The 18,209-nt window shown below is 45.6% G+C and overlaps 1 protein-coding gene across 1 annotated transcript in view; it reads left to right on the top strand.

Annotated features, from left to right (window-relative positions):
• The window catches only part of LOC137634797 (zinc finger CCCH domain-containing protein 13-like), a 74,615-nt gene that overhangs the window by 27,659 nt on the left and 28,747 nt on the right, over positions 1-18,209 (top strand). The window contains exons 7-8 of the mRNA XM_068367341.1: positions 936-1,197; positions 3,485-3,684. Of these exons, the coding sequence (XP_068223442.1) occupies positions 936-1,197; positions 3,485-3,684 (462 nt within the window). The remainder of the gene's footprint in view (positions 1-935; positions 1,198-3,484; positions 3,685-18,209) is intronic.

The following is an 18,209-nucleotide window of genomic DNA, read 5'->3' as shown; positions in this document are numbered from 1 at the left end:
AACCTTCCTTATTTGCCATATTTTTACTTTTTCACTCATCTCCCACTATACTGTCCCATTGTTGATGCAAGTTTGAAATTTTCAGTATCTGTAGTTTAGTCTGTAATAGAGTAGAGAAAATTGCTCTCCTCATTTTCCTTCCCTCTCCCTTTCATTGCCTGTGAATAGTTCTATTTTTTATTATCGTTATTTTCAAGCTTCTACATCTGTTTGACCCCTATCTCTTACATCTATGGTATCATCTCTTGTTGCCTCAGATTCAAGGGCACTGATAATTGAGGTTTCAGAAAGTCTCTGGTCAATTTCATTTCTCATCTTTCCACTCTTCTTCCAAAGTAACTTGGATGTCTCAAGTATTATGTTCTTTCTTGTCCCATTTCTTCATCCAATAAGTAATCACCTGTAACTGTTATCTGTTAATTTATTTCTCACTTAAATAGTAATTCAACTAACATGAAAAGGGACAGGTTTCTACTTTTTATGACAAAATTATTTTTAGAATTATTATTTTCTGGCAATTTACATCAATTTGATTAAATTCCTTCTCCCTCCGGTTTGTTACGTGTTAGGATTGAGTTCATGCATAAATGGAGATAAAAAAAATCGATATTAGGAAGTGGGAGTCATCCAACCCACCAAAGATGAATATTTCTCTAATTTTCACCATAATGTCTTTGTTGTGTGATCATATTTTACATAAAGAAATGTGTGATACATCAAAAGAACAAAATTTATCACAGAAAAGTGGTTTGCTTGTAGCGTATTTCTTTTGCATGGATAATACAGTAGCTGAATGGCCAATAGGACTCAGGATTGATGGTTCTAATCTCCTATATTGTAATACTGTACATTCGTAAAGCCATCTTATTACTGTTTTATATCACTGTATACAGTTCATAAAGAGTTTCCCATACTGTACATATCTTTACCACAAGGTAATGATGGAGAGATACCAGAAATTAAAGGAGCAGCAGGCTGAACTACTTAAACAATTGGAAAAACAAAAGCAGCAATTGGAGGAACAAGGTAAGAATGTTGTTGCTGGGACATCTGCATCGCCCGCAGTCTCCTCCTCAACACCGCCCAGACCGAAATGCTCTGTCGTCTCTTCGTCGAGCGTTTCTTCTACAACTTCTGCCCGGCATAAAATTGCTCCTGCTTCATCTACCTCAGGGAAATCTCCACATTCCACTGCAGGTAATTAGCAGAAGTCTAAATATGTCATGTTTCTCGTCTATTTTGGTGCATTTTAACCCTTTTACCCCCAAAGGACGTACTGGTACGTTTCACAAAACACATCCCTTTACCCCCATGGACGTACCGGTACGTCCTTGCAAAAAACTGCTATTTACAATGTTTTTTTTTTTTTTTTTATAATTTTTTGAGAAATTTCAGGCATTTTCTAAGAGAAAGAGACCAACCTGACCTCTCTATGATGAAAATTAAGGATGTTAGAGCAATTTGAAAAATATACACTGCAAAATGTGCTTGAATAAAAAATAACCAGTGGTGGTTAAGGGATGGAAAGTTCCAAATAGCCTGGGGGTAAAAGGGTTAAGAATCGTTAAACTTTACCCATATTTGTTTACTTGCGTATACTGTGATTAGTTTATTATTTTGAAGATTTACCTTATATGCAAAGCTTGATAAGTTGCATAGATCATGCTTTTTGTGTCATTTATTAAACATAATTAAATATCTCATTTAAGAGCTTTTGGAACTGTACATTAAGGATCATAATTTTTCTTCTTTTGAATATAAAATTATATTTATTAGTAAAATGGAATAATAAAAGAAAGTATAAAAAGTTCAGTATCGTAAAGTTTGTGTAGATAGAAGAATGGAAATCAGTTTTCAAGCTGGAGATTGCTAAGTTATATATAAGGATGCAAGCATTTCCATGGTTACAAAATTAGAAAGACATCCGAGTGAAGTCAAAACTGACACAAATTCATGTAGACCTTGACTTAGAACCTAGTAGAATATTAAGCCTTCACAAGATCAAGTGAATTTACTGGTTAGTATGTATTTCTAATACAGTTGAAAGTTTATAAAACTTCTCAAAAAGAAAAAAAAAAAAAAAAAAGAGGGAAAAACCAATACTGTATATGACAGACTTGTTTGTTGAGGGTGATACTATATGTTACCTTAACAGGTGCGAAACCAATATCATATTTATTATTTCTATTATTATTACTAGCCAAGCTGTATCCCTAGTTAGAAAAGAAGAATGCTACAATCCCAACAGCCTCAAAAGGAAATTATTTCCACTTAGTCAAAAGGTCAACTGATTAAAATATTTGATTTGGAAGATCATTCCACAATTTGGTCAAAACTGGAATAGATCTTCTAGAATATGGTGTAGTATTGTGCCTTATGAAAGAAAAGGCAAGACTTATCAGAATTAACTGCATACCTTTTACTAAAGAATTGTTAAAAAATGGAACAGAAGGTACAAAGAGCTAATTGATTAATGGTGTCAGAGAGTAATATATAGATATGTGATATGGAAATTTGAAAGGCCAAGTTTTGGTATTGCAAGTTGATATGAGAGTCCAATGTTGAAAATCAGACAGAGGAGAAATATTCAAAATATGACAATAAATGAATTGAAACATCTTTGAAATAGACAGCGTTCCAAATTTCTTACAAGACATATACGTTTTATATTAACTGAAGAAACGAACATACTGGAAGTCTCGAGCTTTGATTTTTATATAAGGTTCTTTTAGTTAAAGAAATATTTTAAATAAATAGACTGGGGTGAGGAGGATCCAATACTTACTTACAATCAGACCTTGAGTTTGTTAAAGGTTTAATTCCATCCCTATAATTTGTGCTGGAATTCATTTTAAAATCTCTACTTAAAGATTTTATATAAAGTTCTAATGTATTACTTATAATAAAGATCTGGCTTAAAATCCACCTAAAAAAGACTCCAATGGGTCACTTATGTATTCATCATTTAATTGCTAGACTCTTTACCTCCGCCAACGAAGTTAGGATGATGTTATGTTTTCACCCCTGTTTGTTTGTGAACAACTTCCTTGCCACAATTTTACCCATAGAGTAGTGAAACTTTCAGGGATTAATTCTTATGTTGAGATGTGTTAAAGTTTTAGGTCAAAGGTCAAGGTCAAGCAAAAAGTCAACCCTAACCCTAACCCTATTCAATATTAACTTACGGATGAGCGACTTAGAGTTGGAACTTGACATATATTGAACCAACATGAAGGGTGTTACTGTACTATATTTTTATCAAGTATTTAATGAAAGTATGCTGCGGTTTTACTCTTCTGTTTTAGGCATTCCAATTCTCATATTTTCCTTCTAATGCCTATTTATTGACCCATCTTTTCAAATGTTTATACCAAAGTACCTACATCTGTCAATATATTTCTTATCATCCAAGATGGATTATTTCCTTCTTTGTAATTTAGTGTATTGAATTAGAGTTTGTTATTTAATTGTTTTTCACTTGTAGGAGCACCTAAGAGGAGAATGTCACACGTACCTAACGTAGCTTCGCTACTTCAAGCAAGGGAAAAAATCAAGAGTTTACCCCCGTCAAGCTCCAGGTCCCTTTTGTCTCCAAGTTTAGCGACGGCGTCAGGTCGTGTTCCCCCAACAATTGCTCATACTGTTGCAAAGGGTGGGAAACGTTTAGCACACACCCCTAAACTCGTAAGTAAAATTTATTTTTAACAACAGCCCCGTTCAATGTATTTTAATCGATGAAGTTGTTTTAATTTTTTGTGCATCAAGCATCTAAAAGAAAGTTAATTACACATACTGGACTGATTTATTTGTGGTACAGGCAATGGTTGCTGAATTGAAGGTAGGCCACTGTATTTTCGGGAGGATTCAGTCTCGAGTAAAGATAGTTATTTTTTTTCAAGTCAGTGTCATTTGGGTTCCTCCTCAATACTTACTCGCTTCAACTTGTATCATTAAAAGTTTAAGGTTTCAATTTTTCCTAACCCATTTGTCTCACCCCCTTGTATACTATTGCCAATTGTATGGCATTGTCTTATGTGCTTAAAGTTTCAGTATCCTTGTCAATTGTGAAGATTATGCAGTCAGAAAGCTAACGTTCTTTCTGACAGTGCTAGTGTTCTTATCCTAACCTGTCCAGGTTCTGATAGTGCATAGTGCAAATGTCTCTTGGAACATTAATCACCATAATTAGATAAAAAAGTTTTAATTTAATACGCACTTATAAAATTGTTTATTAACATCGCAAGACTCAACCTATTAATTTGGTCCAGATCCTTTTACAGTGTTGCAAAATTTGTGCTTTTTTCCAATCCAATATAGTCTTTTAAAACCATCAGATTCAGTTAAGACTTTATTTGGTGTATATACCCAAACAACCCTTCTGTTAAATTCATGTGCTAATAAGCAACATTACTGTACAATCTTTGATAATGTGACAGGATGTATCACGCTTCTAATGTCAGAAGCTCAAATTTTAAGAGTTTGTCCAAAAAATCTATACAGGCTCAAATGGTTGCATTATGATACGGATGGCAGTGGCCACGTGACCCCTTTTGTAGTTCGGCCACTAGCAGTTTTTGGCTGCTGAGGGGGATATCAATGTTTGAAATTGTGTGCTCATACCTCCAAAGAGGTAGGTTTTGGAACAAGTTATCAACCTCTCGAGTTTCTGTGAGATGTCCAGCAACCAAACAATCTAGTTATGGTTTATACTCATGTGAAGTCAACTCTCGTTATCTGCTATTAATTGGGCCTCGTATGCCAAAATCGTAGTTACGAAAGTAACGAAACTAATTTTTCAAATTATTTTCAGTTCGCCTTAGATTTGATATTTTTACACGCGTCAAGGAGGATATAGTGACCTGCGTTTATTTATTTACCTGTATTTGTGTCTTTGAGCAGGATTACGTCCAAACTTCCTGCCGGATTTTTACCAGATTTAAATAACATATGCTCCGGAAGCCTATTAAATTTTGAAGGTGATCCAGAACAAGATCACAGTTCTGATGGTTATTGTTACAGTAAATTCATTCATGGACAATACATGAAAAAGGGAAAGCAAGGTCCGTGGACTCGAGTAAAATGTTGACACTCTTCATTGACAGGTCTGAAATCTCTGATTTCTCTTTTAGCGTCATATTCCGTTGAGTAAATGGTAAGGTACTCCTCACTTAACAATAGGGTTATGCTCTTATAATCTTGTCATTAATCTCAAGTGTAGGATTTTCAAATCACAAAATATCAAGTCATAAAATATCATCTGTATCCTTATATTAATATATCGTAATTTATTCGAAACATCTCGAATGACATATTGCATATGTTCATACAGTATAACATCAGTGACAAGAATGAAAAACTATGTAATATTTGTGTTGCTAAGTAATTCTGTTAGCTCATAATACTTTACTTTTACTTTACTTTGATGGCTGATTTTTCGGTTCCATACAGCAGGAGAACCCCACTCTCTACAGGACCTCCGCTGTCGTTTTGCCTTGTTCGTTCAGAGTATTTATCGTTTCAGATCACGTATTGTTCATTTACTGTTAAATCGTCACTGTTGTAGGATTGTTTAGATAAGAAAGTCTTCAGTTTACTCTTGAAAGCCTTAATGTCTTAAATCATTCGAATGTTTCGTGGGAGCTTATTATATAGTCTTGGGGCCGCATATTTAAAGGCTCTGGAGTCTAAAGTATACATATATCTAGGTTCCAACAGTTTGAAGCCATCTGTAACTATTATCGTGTCGACACGATTTTTTGCCTGCAATATGTAGCAATTCTCTTAAGTATTTTGGACGACCAGTTATGATAACTTCGTGGGTTATTGTACATATTCTAAATTCAATTCTCGCTTTAATCGGCAACCAGTGTAAATCGATTAGTATAGGGGTGATCCTTTCTCTAGTCTTGCTCCTCTGTTTATTATGTTTTGTAATTTCTTAAGTTGCACTTAGGTAAATTCTAATAGACAGAGTTGCAGTAGTCATTGCTACTGCTATTTACGAAAGTATCTGGGAACATATCCGTGTTATGGTGTGAAGGCTATAACCTTTGATAATCAATTCCGTTGTGATTATGTATTAGTTCTGGGAGGAGTGATCTGTTGTGGTGGTCTGATGTGAAATTAGTAAAAATTGTAATCAGATCTAACATTTGGTACATGTTTTTCATAATTACCATACTTTGCAAATACTTTTAAACCTTTTCACCAGTACCTGAAGTTTCTCTTCTATTCCAGGTAACACTGTCACCAGCCACTCCACTCTCCATTCAACTTGGCACCTAAATTTCACTTCCTCTCCCAAACTTCCTGTCTCATTCCCCATTCATCAAGGTATTAGATAGCCTTATCTCCATAGAGACATATTACAACCTAGTCATAGATCTACTTTTACATCAGATCAGCCACTTTACAACCTGCGTATTCAAACACACCCTTTACTTTCATTAAGAATCTACTCCAAAGACTACAAACTAAATTACACTCATCAAATCTATCATAAGCTTTTTATAGTTCCCTGAATGTGCCAGACTACATTTTCTTTTTATTCTCATTTGTTCCGTAACCGAAATACAAACCACGCTATTTACAAAGGGTTATTACTTTTAGCGTAGCTGAAATGGCGAGCCATTAGAATTTAACGAGGGTGTATTACCCCCGCGCTAGTTAGCGGGGGGGTAGGGGAGTGGTAGCTAGCTACCCCTCCTCCCCCTCACACACACATGAATACTCACTTTAACTTTTGGCTCGGACTGTGACAGACGTCTCTGTCTTGGTCCTCGCTTGGCAGCCATTGTCTGTTTTGTCTTTACTTAATCGCTTACTTTTCTTTTACTCAATATATATGTAAACATGTTTTCATGTTTGTATATATATTTGAGTATAGAAATAAGTAATTTTCAATATTAATCTTACCCGATGATCATGTAGCTGTCAACTCTGGTGCCCGACAGAAAAATCTAAGGTCGGGATACGCCAGCGATCGCTATACAGGTGGGGGTGTACAACAACAGCGCCATCTGTCGAGTAGGTACTCAGGTACTTCTTGTCAACAAGAACTCAATTTTTCCTCTGTCGTGCCACCGGCAAGACCTACTTGGATACGCTGTTGTTTCTGGAGTTGTTTTCACGCTTTTGGTGATGTATTCGCTCTAGATTTTAGCTTTCGCTATTCAGGAACTATTATCATTAGCTTATCAAGCTTTTTGATTAGATTTGGATTAATTGTTGATGAACTTTGCTAGATTTTGGATTCCCCCCCTTGGCTAATTCAAGAATTCAAGATGTCTGACCATTCTCAAGTCCCTAAGTACAGGCAGTGTAGCGCTAGGGACTGTTCTAGGCGTCTTCCGAAGGCCTCTGTAGATCCTCACACCGTTTGTTCCAATTGTAGGGGTAAATCCTGTCAATTGGAAGATCGATGTGAGGAATGCGCTGGGCTTTCGGAATTCGATTTTAATGAATTCCTAAAGAATGCACGTAGGCTAGAGAAGGATAGGATCAGGAGGAGTTCTTCTCGCTCGTTTGATTTTTCCTCTCCCCATGCCCCTCAACCTATTCCTTCCCCTGTAGTGGTGACTCCCGACCCTGCTACTAGTGCTCAACCCTCCATGGCGGACATGATGCGTGCCATTCAGGCTCTTGGTGACAGAGCGGAGTCATTAGCTAATGACCGGAATCAACTTTTGGCCGATGTCAAAGAGTTGAAAGCGAAGAGTGCAGTGGGAAGTGTAGTGAGTGCAAGTGCGGTGAACAGTGTCAGTGTCAGTGTTGCGCATGAGGGTGCATCTGTTCGTGCCAGTCGTCCTCCCAGTCCGGGACCTCTTGCAAGCTCCCAAGCCCAGGGGAGAAGCAATGTCGAAGGACCAAAGGGTTCGACAGGCCTTGATCAGCGTACGGATGTACCCTCAGTGGTTGCGGACGTATCTGTCAGAGATCGTCCCATCCACAAACAGACGAGTGAGCCCATTCATTCCTCGTCTGTGGAAGAAGTTTCTAGGAAGAAACGTTGGACCAAGGTCTCACGACCTCTCAAGCGTAAGGTCCCTTCCGAGCGAGTCCAACGGCCCAGGTGTAGCCACTGGGTCAGTTCGGACTCGCCGCAGTCTTCCGAAGACAGCACACCTCCCAAGAGAGGTAGAGTGGTTCCGCAGCAGGCAATCACTCCGTCTGTTGCCGCACCAACCACGGTAGACCCTAAGTGGTCCATGCTGCAGACTATGCAGTCTCAGCTTGCTTCCTTCATGCAGGAGTATCGTGCTGAGAAGGTTGACACTGCACCTGTTAACCTACAACCTGCCACGGTTGTGCGCTCAGCAGATACTGCGGCTGCCTGCTCCCACACTCCACCTGTGAGAGCTCCACCACCGATGCGCAGTCGACCCTGCCAGACGCATGTTCATGCGGCAACCTCCGTTGACATGCGTGAGCTACCGCATCAGCAGTGGGAAGGTGCTGTCAAGCTGCCGTGTTTTGACGCAATGCGGCAGTCTCCGCAACCCACGGCAGTTCCTCCCACGCACCAGCACTCCGCTTTTGTTGTTGCCAGCTCGCAGACTGACCAGCAGCGGCATGATGTTGGATCCAGTGCAGCTACGCATGCACCCGTGCTGCCGGATTCAGCCGTTCAGCTTTCTGCTCCACCTTTGCCACTTCCTCCTCAGCTTTCGGATGATGGAGTATCTGATGACGACGAAGCTGCGCATTTGGACGATCCACACTCCGACATAGAAGAACCCAAGTCTACACCTCCCTCCTTAGACTTTAGGAAAGTCCTTGCACTGTTTAGGGAATTGTATCCGGTACAGTTTGTGTCTGCAACCCCGCGCTCACCTCCCTCCGAGTTCGCTTTAGGCATGCAGTCAGCAGCTCCTGCCTTCACGAAACTCGTACTCGCGCGCTCATCCAAGAGAGCTTTGAGGGTACTGGGAGAGTGGTTGCAGTCCAAGAAGCAACTGGGGAAGACTGCCTTCATCTTTCCTCCTACCAAGCTTGCTTCCAAATCTAGCGTCTGGTATGCCACGGGAGAGGAACCCGGCTTGGGAGTTCCTGCCTCTGCCCAGGGCGACTTCTCAAGTCTGGTTGACTCTCCCCGCAGGCTGGCTATGAGACGCTCTAAGATTTGCTGGTCCTTTTCTGACATGGACCATCTGTTGAAGGGAGTTTTTCGTGCTTTTGAGATCTTCAACTTCCTCGACTGGTGTTTGGGAGCGTTAAGCAGAAAGACCTCCCCTTCGGAGAAGGACTCTGCCATGCTTATCATGTCTAGCATGGACAAAGCCATTCGGGATGGGTCTGGTGAGCTTGCGGCTTCGTACGTGTCTGGAGTGCTTAAGAAGAGAGATCACCTTTGCTCCTTCTTGTCTGCGGGGATCACACCATGCCAGAAGTCGGAGTTGATGTTTGCTCCGCTTTCCAAGTGTCTCTTTCCGGAAGAGCTGATCAAGGGGATTGCTGCCTCGTTGATCCAGAAGGATACCCATGACCTGGTGGCGTCTTCCGCACGTAAGGTCACAGCTTTACCTTCCGTGCCTAGACCTAGGATGGACACACCAGCGTCTAGGTTCATCCCGCCCTTTCGTGGCAGAACCTCCAGCAGAGGAGGTACCCGTGCCGACAGTCATCGTGGCAAAAAGAAGAAGGGTTCCAAGTCCTCAAAAGGCAGAATCTGACTGCCTACCTCTCCAGACAGCAGTGGGAGCCAGGCTCAAGAACTACTGGCAGACTTGGGAGAGCAGAGGTGCAGATGCTCAGTCTGTGAAGTTGCTAAGGGAGGGGTACAGGATTCCGTTCTGGCGCAGTCCCCCTCTAGCAACTACTCCCATCAACCTCTCTCCCAACTACAAGGAGGAGGACAAGAGGCTAGCTTTGCAGCAAGAGGTGTCTCTCTTGCTACAAAAGGGAGCGGTAGTCATAGTCCGGGACCATCAATCCCCGGGCTTCTACAACCGTCTCTTCCTGGTAGCGAAGAAGACAGGAGGGTGGAGACCGGTGCTGGACGTCAGTGCTCTCAGTGCTTTTGTCACCAAGCAGACGTTCACAATGGAGACGACGAAGTCGGTGCTAGCATCGGTCAGGAAGGAAGACTGGATGGTCTCGTTGGACCTAAAAGACGCGTACTTTCATGTCCCCGTCCATCCAGACTCCCAACCTTTCCTAAGGTTCGTCTTTGGAAAGGTCGTTTTCCAGTTCCAAGCCCTGTGCTTTGGCCTAAGCACGGCACCTCTTGTGTTTACCAAACTGATGAGGAATATTGCCAAATTCCTTCACTTGGCAGACATCAGAGCCTCCCTCTATTTGGACGACTGGCTTTTAAGAGCTCCGTCAAGTCGTCGCTGTCTGGAGAATCTCAGATGGACTATGGATCTGACCAAGGAATTGGGTCTCCTGGTCAATATAGAGAAGTCCCAACTCGTCCCATCCCAAACCATTGTCTATCTAGGTATGGAAATTCAGAGTCGAGCTTTTCGGGCTTTTCCGTCGGCCCCCAGGATCAGTCAAGCCCAAGAATGCATCCAGAGCATGCTGAGAAGGAACCGGTGTTCAGTCAGGCAGTGGATGAGTCTAACAGGGACACTTTCATCGCTGGCCCAGTTCATCGAGTTAGGGAGACTCCACCTCCGCCCCCTTCAGTATCATCTAGCTGCTCACTGGAGAAAGGACATGACGCTAGAAGCGGTCTCAGTTCCTATATCCGAAGAGATGAGGTCTGCACTGACGTGGTGGAAGAACAGCATTCTTCTCAAGGAAGGTCTACCATTGGCTGTTCAGACCCCCGACCACCTTCTCTTCTCGGACGCATCGGACACGGGCTGGGGTGCGACACTGGACGGACGGGAATGCTCGGGCACGTGGAATCAGGAGCAAAGAGCACTTCACATCAACTGCAAGGAGCTATTGGCAGTTCATCTGGCCTTGAGAAACTTCAAGTCCCTCCTTCTAGGCAAGGTGGTGGAGGTGAACTCCGACAACACTACAGCCTTGGCGTACATCTCCAAGCAAGGAGGGACTCATTCGAGGAAGTTGTTCGAGATCGCAAGGGACCTCCTCACCTGGTCAAGAGATCGAAAGATTTCGCTGGTAACGAGGTTCATTCAAGGCGACATGAATGTCATGGCAGATCGCCTCAGCCGGAAGGGTCAGGTCATCCCCACAGAGTGGACCCTTCACAAGAATGTTTGCAGCAGACTATGGGCCCTGTGGGGTCAGCCCACCATAGATCTATTCGCTACCTCGATGACCAAGAGGCTCCCGATTTATTGTTCACCGATTCCGGACCCAGCAGCAGTTCACGTAGATGCCTTTCTTCTGGATTGGTCCCATCTAGACCTGTATGCGTTCCCTCCGTTCAAGATTGTCAACAAGGTACTGCAGAAGTTCGCCTCTCACGAAGGGACACGGTTGACGTTGGTTGCTCCCCTCTGGCCCGCGAGAGAATGGTTCACCGAGGTACTGCAATGGCTAGTGGACGTTCCCAGGACTCTTCCTCTAAGAGTGGACCTTCTGCGTCAGCCGCACGTAAAGAAGGTACACCCAAGCCTCCACGCTCTTCGTCTGACTGCCTTCAGACTATCGAAAGACTCTCAAGAGCTAGAGGCTTTTCGAAGGAGGCAGCCAGAGCGATTGCCAGAGCAAGGAGGACATCCACTCTCAAGGTCTACCAGTCAAAATGGGAAGTCTTCCGAAGCTGGTGCAAGGCGAATTCAGTTTCCTCAACCAGTACCTCTGTAACGCAGATAGCTGACTTCCTTTTACATCTAAGGAATGTAAGATCCCTATCAGCTCCTACGATCAAAGGTTACAGAAGCATGTTGGCAGCAGTCTTCCGCCACAGAGGCTTAGATCTTTCCACCAACAAAGATCTACAGGACCTCCTTAAGTCTTTTGAGACCTCAAAGGAGCGTCGGTTAGCCACACCAGGCTGGAACCTAGACGTGGTTTTAAGGTTCCTGATGTCAGCAAGGTTCGAACCGCTTTAATCAGCCTCTTTTAAGGATCTCACATTAAAGACTCTTTTCCTCGTTTGCTTAGCAACAGCTAAAAGAGTCAGTGAGATTCACGCCTTCAGCAGGAACATAGGTTTTACATCTGAAACGGCTACATGTTCCTTGCAGCTTGGTTTTTTAGCTAAAAACGAGCTTCCTTCTCGTCCTTGGCCCAAGTCGTTCGAGATCCCAAGCCTGTCCAACTTGGTTGGTAATGAACAAGAGAGAGTACTATGCCCAGTAAGAGCTCTTAAGTACTATTGAAGACGTACAAAGCCATTACGAGGACAATCAGAAGCTTTATGGTGTTCTATCAAGAAACCTGCTTTACCGATGTCTAAGAACGCAGTTTCTTATTACATCAGGCTTTTGATTAGAGAGGCCCATTCTCATCTGAAGGAAGAAGACCATGCTTTGCTGAAGGTAAGGACACATGAAGTTAGAGCTGTCGCTACTTCAGTGGCCTTCAAACAGAACCGTTCTCTGCAGAGTGTAATGGATGCAACCTATTGGAGAAGCAAGTCAGTGTTCGCATCATTTTACCTTAAAGATGTCCAGTCTCTTTACGAGAACTGCTACACCCTGGGACCATTCGTAGCAGCGAGTGCAGTAGTAGGTGAGGGCTCAACCACTACATTCCCATAATCCCATAACCTTTTTTAATCTTTCTCTTGAAATGCTTTTTATTGTTGTTTTTTGGGTTGTACGGAAGGCTAAGAAGCCTTCCGCATCCTGGTTGATTTGGCGGGTGGTCAAATTCTTTCTTGAGAAGCGCCTAGATTAGAGGTTGTGATGAGGTCCTTTAGTATGGGTTGCAGCCCTTCATACTTCAGCACCTAGGAGTCGCTCAGCATCCTAAGAGGATCGCTAGGCTCAGTAAGGAAGACGTACTTAAAAAGGCAGAGTAATGGTTCAAGTCGACTTCCTTACCAGGTACTTATTTATTTTATGTTTGTTATTTTGAATAACTGCTAAAATGAAATACGGGATACTTAGCTTCTAATGTTAACATGTATGCTGGTCTCCACCCACCCCCCTGGGTGTGAATCAGCTACATGATCATCGGGTAAGATTAATATTGAAAAATGTTATTTTCCTTAGTAAAATAAATTTTTGAATATACTTACCCGATGATCATGAATTTAAGGACCCTCCCTTCCTCCCCATAGAGAACCAGTGGACCGAGGAGAAAATTGAGTTCTTGTTGACAAGAAGTACCTGAGTACCTACTCGACAGATGGCGCTGTTGTTGTACATCCCCACCTGTATAGCGATCGCTGGCGTATCCCGACCTTAGATTTTTCTGTCGGGCAACAGAGTTGACAGCTACATGATCATCGGGTAAGTATATTCAAAAATTTATTTTACTAAGGAAAATAACATGTTTCCTTTTCAGATGTGTGTGTGTAGTGTACGATATCTACGTGGAGGCCTCGGCAGTTAGGCCACCACGGCGTATTTTATGGGTGGCGATCGAGTTTGACTTACGTCTTTCTCTCTCTCTCTCTCTCTTGAGGTCGTTCACCCTTTTACTACGTGTTACTACGCCCTTGTAGCCTAGCTTCCTTTCCGTGTGGGGGGTTGCTACGTCGTACGTTTGTATCAATTAGTTATGAATCTAATTGTAGTTGTTTTTTTGTTTTTTTCAGCTTGTAGAACGATTCCTTTCGGGGTTTTCGTTCTTTAGTGTTCATTCATTTTTAAATTACATAATTACATAGTTACATAATTATAATTGTTATAATTCTGTTTTGGTTACAGCTCTCCTTCCGCGAGTGTAAGTGGTTGTGAGGGCACGTGCCTGTTGTGTAATTCTTGTTCCTTTCCCTCGGGATTCCTCTTCGGAGCCTTCCCGGGGGAATGAATGTGTACTAATATTATTTGTTTTATTTTTTTACAGTTACCGATCTAGTTCGTTTCTGTAATATAGCAACGGTGTGAGCTGTCTGGTTGAGTCCTGGGGATTCGGCTGTTGCTGCCTCCCCCCTTGTATTTTCGTCAGGGGCGTGTCTCCTTCTACTGGTAGTACTCCCGTGTCGACGGACAGCTCTCCAGTTCATTTTAGAACAGTCAGGAGGCTTGCCTCCTTGGGCGGATAACTTTCCTTCCGAGGGAAGTTTTTCCTGTCCAGGCTTGAGTTTTTCCCCTTTTGGGGGTTCTTCTCTTGCCTTTTTTTTCGTGCGACTATGCTCTTGGTGCTGAGCGGTCGCACCTGCAGTTTCGCTCAAGGGGCTGGGCAACTGCAGGAGCTCCTCTGCGGAGGATTGCTCCTTTTAGGTCACTGGCTGACCAGTCTCTTCCTCGAAGTGTTTCTCTTTCGTTCGCGAGAGAGTACACTCATAGAGACTCCTCTTCGGAGGTTTCTTCTGTTGCTGTTGGCCTCCCTCGCCGTAAGGCCCTCCGTCCGCCTCATCGTAAGGGCCTCTCATCTCCCTATAAGGGTGCTTGAGGCGCCCTTTTGGATCTCCGTTTGCAGCCTACAACTCCTTTTTTCTCGATCTTCCGCCTTGGTGCAGATGGACAGCAGTCTGATCTCGTCTTCCGACGGGCAACGGTCTTCCCGACGGACAACGGTCTGCCCGACGGACAGCGGTCTTCCGACGGACATCAGTCTCCCGGCGGACAACGGTCTGCCCGACGGACAGCGGTCTTCCGACGGACATCAGTCTCCCGGCGGACAACGATCCCTTCGAGGCAAAGGGTTGCCCCCATGGGGGTTCTTCCCTTGCGTGTCAGGGTTTCCCTGCGCGCCCTGCTGTTCGTCAGCGCTTTCAAGATGATCTTCCCTGCGGTTCCTGTTACGTGCCCTGTGCGCCCACGTTCGCCCTCGCGATCTAGAACTTCGGTTCAGGTCGGGGTCAAGGACTCTTCTTCTTTGCACAGGCTTCCACGCGTAGCCTTCTGCTCGTCAGCGATCATCAGCTCGTCAGCGATCATCAGCTTGTCAGCGATCATCAGCTCGCCAGCGATCATCAGCTCGTCAGCGATCATCAGCTCGCCAGCGATCATCAGCTCGCCAGCGATCTCCGGATCGCCCACGTGTGTTACAGCTGGCACGCCAACGTTCTCCAACACTTCTGAAGGAACATGGTTCGCCAGCTACTAGCTCACCTGCGGATGCTGATCGCCATCGCGCGACCCTCAACTGCGGATGCTGATCGCCATCGCGCGACCCTCAACTGCGGATGCTGATCGCCATCGCGCGACCCTCAACTGCGGATGCTGATCGCCATCGCGCGACCCTCAACAGCGCATGCTGCTCGCCATCGCACAACCCTGCACGATCGCCCGCTTACGCATGCTGCTCCTCATCGCACAACCCTGAACGATCGCCCTCCTGCGGATGCTGATCACCATCGCACCCTTTCACGCGATCATTCACCTGCGCATGCTGCTCGCCATCGCACAACCCTGCACGATGGCCCGCTTACGTATGCTGCTCCTCATCGCACAACCCTGAACGATCGCCCTCCTGCGGATGCTGATCACCATCGCACCCTTTCACGCGATCATTCACCTGCTCATGCTGCTCGCCATCGCACAACCCTGCACGATTGCCCGCTTACGCATGCTGCTCCTCATCGCACAACCCTGAACGCTTGCCCTCCTGCGGATGCTGATCACCATCGCACCCTTTCACGCGATCATTCACCTGCGCATGCTGCTCGCCATCGCACAACCCTGCACGATTGCCCGCTTACGCATGCTGCTCCTCATCGCACAACCCTGAACGCTCGCCCTCTTGCAGATGCTGATCACCATCGCACCCTATCACGCGATCATTCACCTACACATGCTGCTCGCCATCGCTTACCATCACGCGGTCATTATCGCCAGCGATCTTCTTCACCTACGCGGCAGCACGATCCCTCGCCGTCACGCCATCGCTTGCGTTCGTCGCCTCGGACACGTGTTCATTTACCTGCCCACCCTCACGCCCACTCGCCTGCGCGACCGCGCGACCATTCGCCTTTGCGCGACCGTTCGCCCTCGCGCGACCATAGTTCGCGGCGAATTCCACAGCCAGTGGTAGCAGCAGGGACGCGTGCTCCTAGACGGCACTCGGGATCACCTCCATCCAAGCACAGGTTGGTAGTGCAGGACGAAGACAGGTCAGTACAGCATTCTTCCCCACCTTCTTTTCAGGCAGGTACCGTCGGGTCCACTCCAAAGGATCTCCCGATCCCTTTCACTTTAGAGAGGATTTCGGACTCTGTGTCCTTGGAGCAGCAGACATGGTTTGGTCCGCTGGCACGGGCGTTAATGAGGGTTATGAAACCAGCACTCGCCGGCCAGGGTAACAAACCAGCGGCTGTCTCTCCTACGCTGAAGAGAAAGAGAGGAGTGGACTTCGTGGTGACTTCCCCCAGGGCGAAGTTGGTTCCCAAGAGGTCGGTCTCGAGGGTCCCCTCTCCTGCACGAGTACTCCCTCCTTCTCCCGCCCTGGAAGGATTTTTGGCGGGGGGGCTTTCCGTTCAAGATTTCTCCATCGGACAAGGGGTGACTGCTTACCTCTTCCTCTGGGAGCTTACCAGGTTCTTTCCCTCCTCGGTTACGGCCCGAGGTTTGGTTCAAGGAAGCTACAGGAAGATCAAGGGTACTTTCCTCCTCTCGAGCTCAGACACCTTGGCCTTTCGTCGTTAAGTATCTACTTGCGGACAAGCTCGATGTTGTACCATCTGGACGCGCTGACTGAAGGCTTCCTTCGGGTGTCTCATCTGTGGAGGTCGACGACCTCAGACACCCTTCCATCCTTGAGAAGAGTTTTGTCTGTGCCCAAGGACAGAGACTTAGACAGCTGCTGTGCGGAGTAAATCGACTTCCGGTTTCACTCCTCCAAGGCGCTTTCTTCCAGACGCTGCAGGGCTCCAGCGCCCTTTTCTTTCAACCACGTCGGCCTAAGTTATCGGCTACGACAACTGGGACAAGGTGTCCAATTGCAGTTTCCTCCTGTCAGGAACAGATGGCACGGGAGACTCCCCCAGGGGGGCATAGTCCTAAAAGGAGTTCACGAACTCTAGGATTGCAGGTTTTTTCGCTGGGAGGATGCTTAAGGTTACTCATCCGAATGACAGCTTCCCGATGCCCATTCCCGCACAATCTCTGTGAGTAGCCAAGGATATCGCGCCTGCCGTCTCTGTCAGCGAATTCAGTGTCTCTGAACCTCTATGCCATAGCGTCAGCAGAGTTGCCCGGTTGGGCAGAATGATCCATACCTTAGGCGAAGGTCTTCCTTAGGATCATCGACGGCTTCACCCCCGGCCCCCTCAGTCGATCCTTTCTTGTAAGGAAGGATCTGAGAGGGGATGTCCATAGTCGACCTCTCAGCCCTGATCAAGTTTGTCGAACAAACTTCGGCCAGCGTAGACCAGCAGAATCGATCAGACTGGTAACGAGGCGACAGGACTCCTTTAACCCTGGATCGGAAGGACGGGTACTCTCAGTTTCCATTCCATCCATCTTCCAGGGTGCTCGTCGAATTCAGCCTAGACTGCAAGTATTCCTGCTTATGATGCAGTGTGGCTATCCCGCTGTGGCATAGCAGGTTTGTTTCCCCAGAGAACTCTCCCTGCCTTCCTCTTGGCCGCTCAGGTGCAGGCTTCCGCCTCCTCTGCTGTTTGGAGGGCTGGTCAACTCCGGTAGGCTCGGGTTTCGACCTTCTTCAGCGCCGGGACAAGCTTCCGGATGCTGACCATGAGTGTGGGCTCATGGTATTTTGCTTGGAGCCTTCTCTTCCTCTGCCTCAACATCTGGAGTATCTGGCCATGATATTGAGTCAACCGCCTTACCACATTGGAAACCCCGCTTCTCGTCCGTCCAGCGAGGTTAAGCAACGTCGGTACTTGGATGGGTGACCACCTGGGGACGCCAGATTCTGTTACCGCATCCTCCGAGCCTTCCTTTCGGTTGACTGGGGCAAGACTGAGGAGAGTCGCAGTACCTGTTCTCAGTCAAGCAGAGCTTTCAGCCCTACCTTGGAACGTTTCCTAGTTCTTTCCTCATTGACCCGTCTATAGTCCGAACGGTCGCCTCAGGATAAGTTCCATGTGGGGCGATCCAAGTTCCGCGGCTTCAGGCAATGTTTAACCGGACTCCCTGGCCCTATGGGACCAGCGGAACTATTAAACCTGCAATGGGTGTTGACCTATGGAGCCTCTTGATGGTAGTGGATATTCTCGTCCTTTCCCCACATTCTTGATGCGGTTCTCGGACTCGTCAAAGGAA

This window comes from Palaemon carinicauda, chromosome 45 (assembly GCF_036898095.1).
Source record: "Palaemon carinicauda isolate YSFRI2023 chromosome 45, ASM3689809v2, whole genome shotgun sequence".
Lineage (NCBI taxonomy): Eukaryota > Metazoa > Arthropoda > Malacostraca > Decapoda > Palaemonidae > Palaemon > Palaemon carinicauda.
Note: the sequence above shows the minus strand (reverse complement) of the source record. Positions and strands in the feature narration are given on the sequence as shown.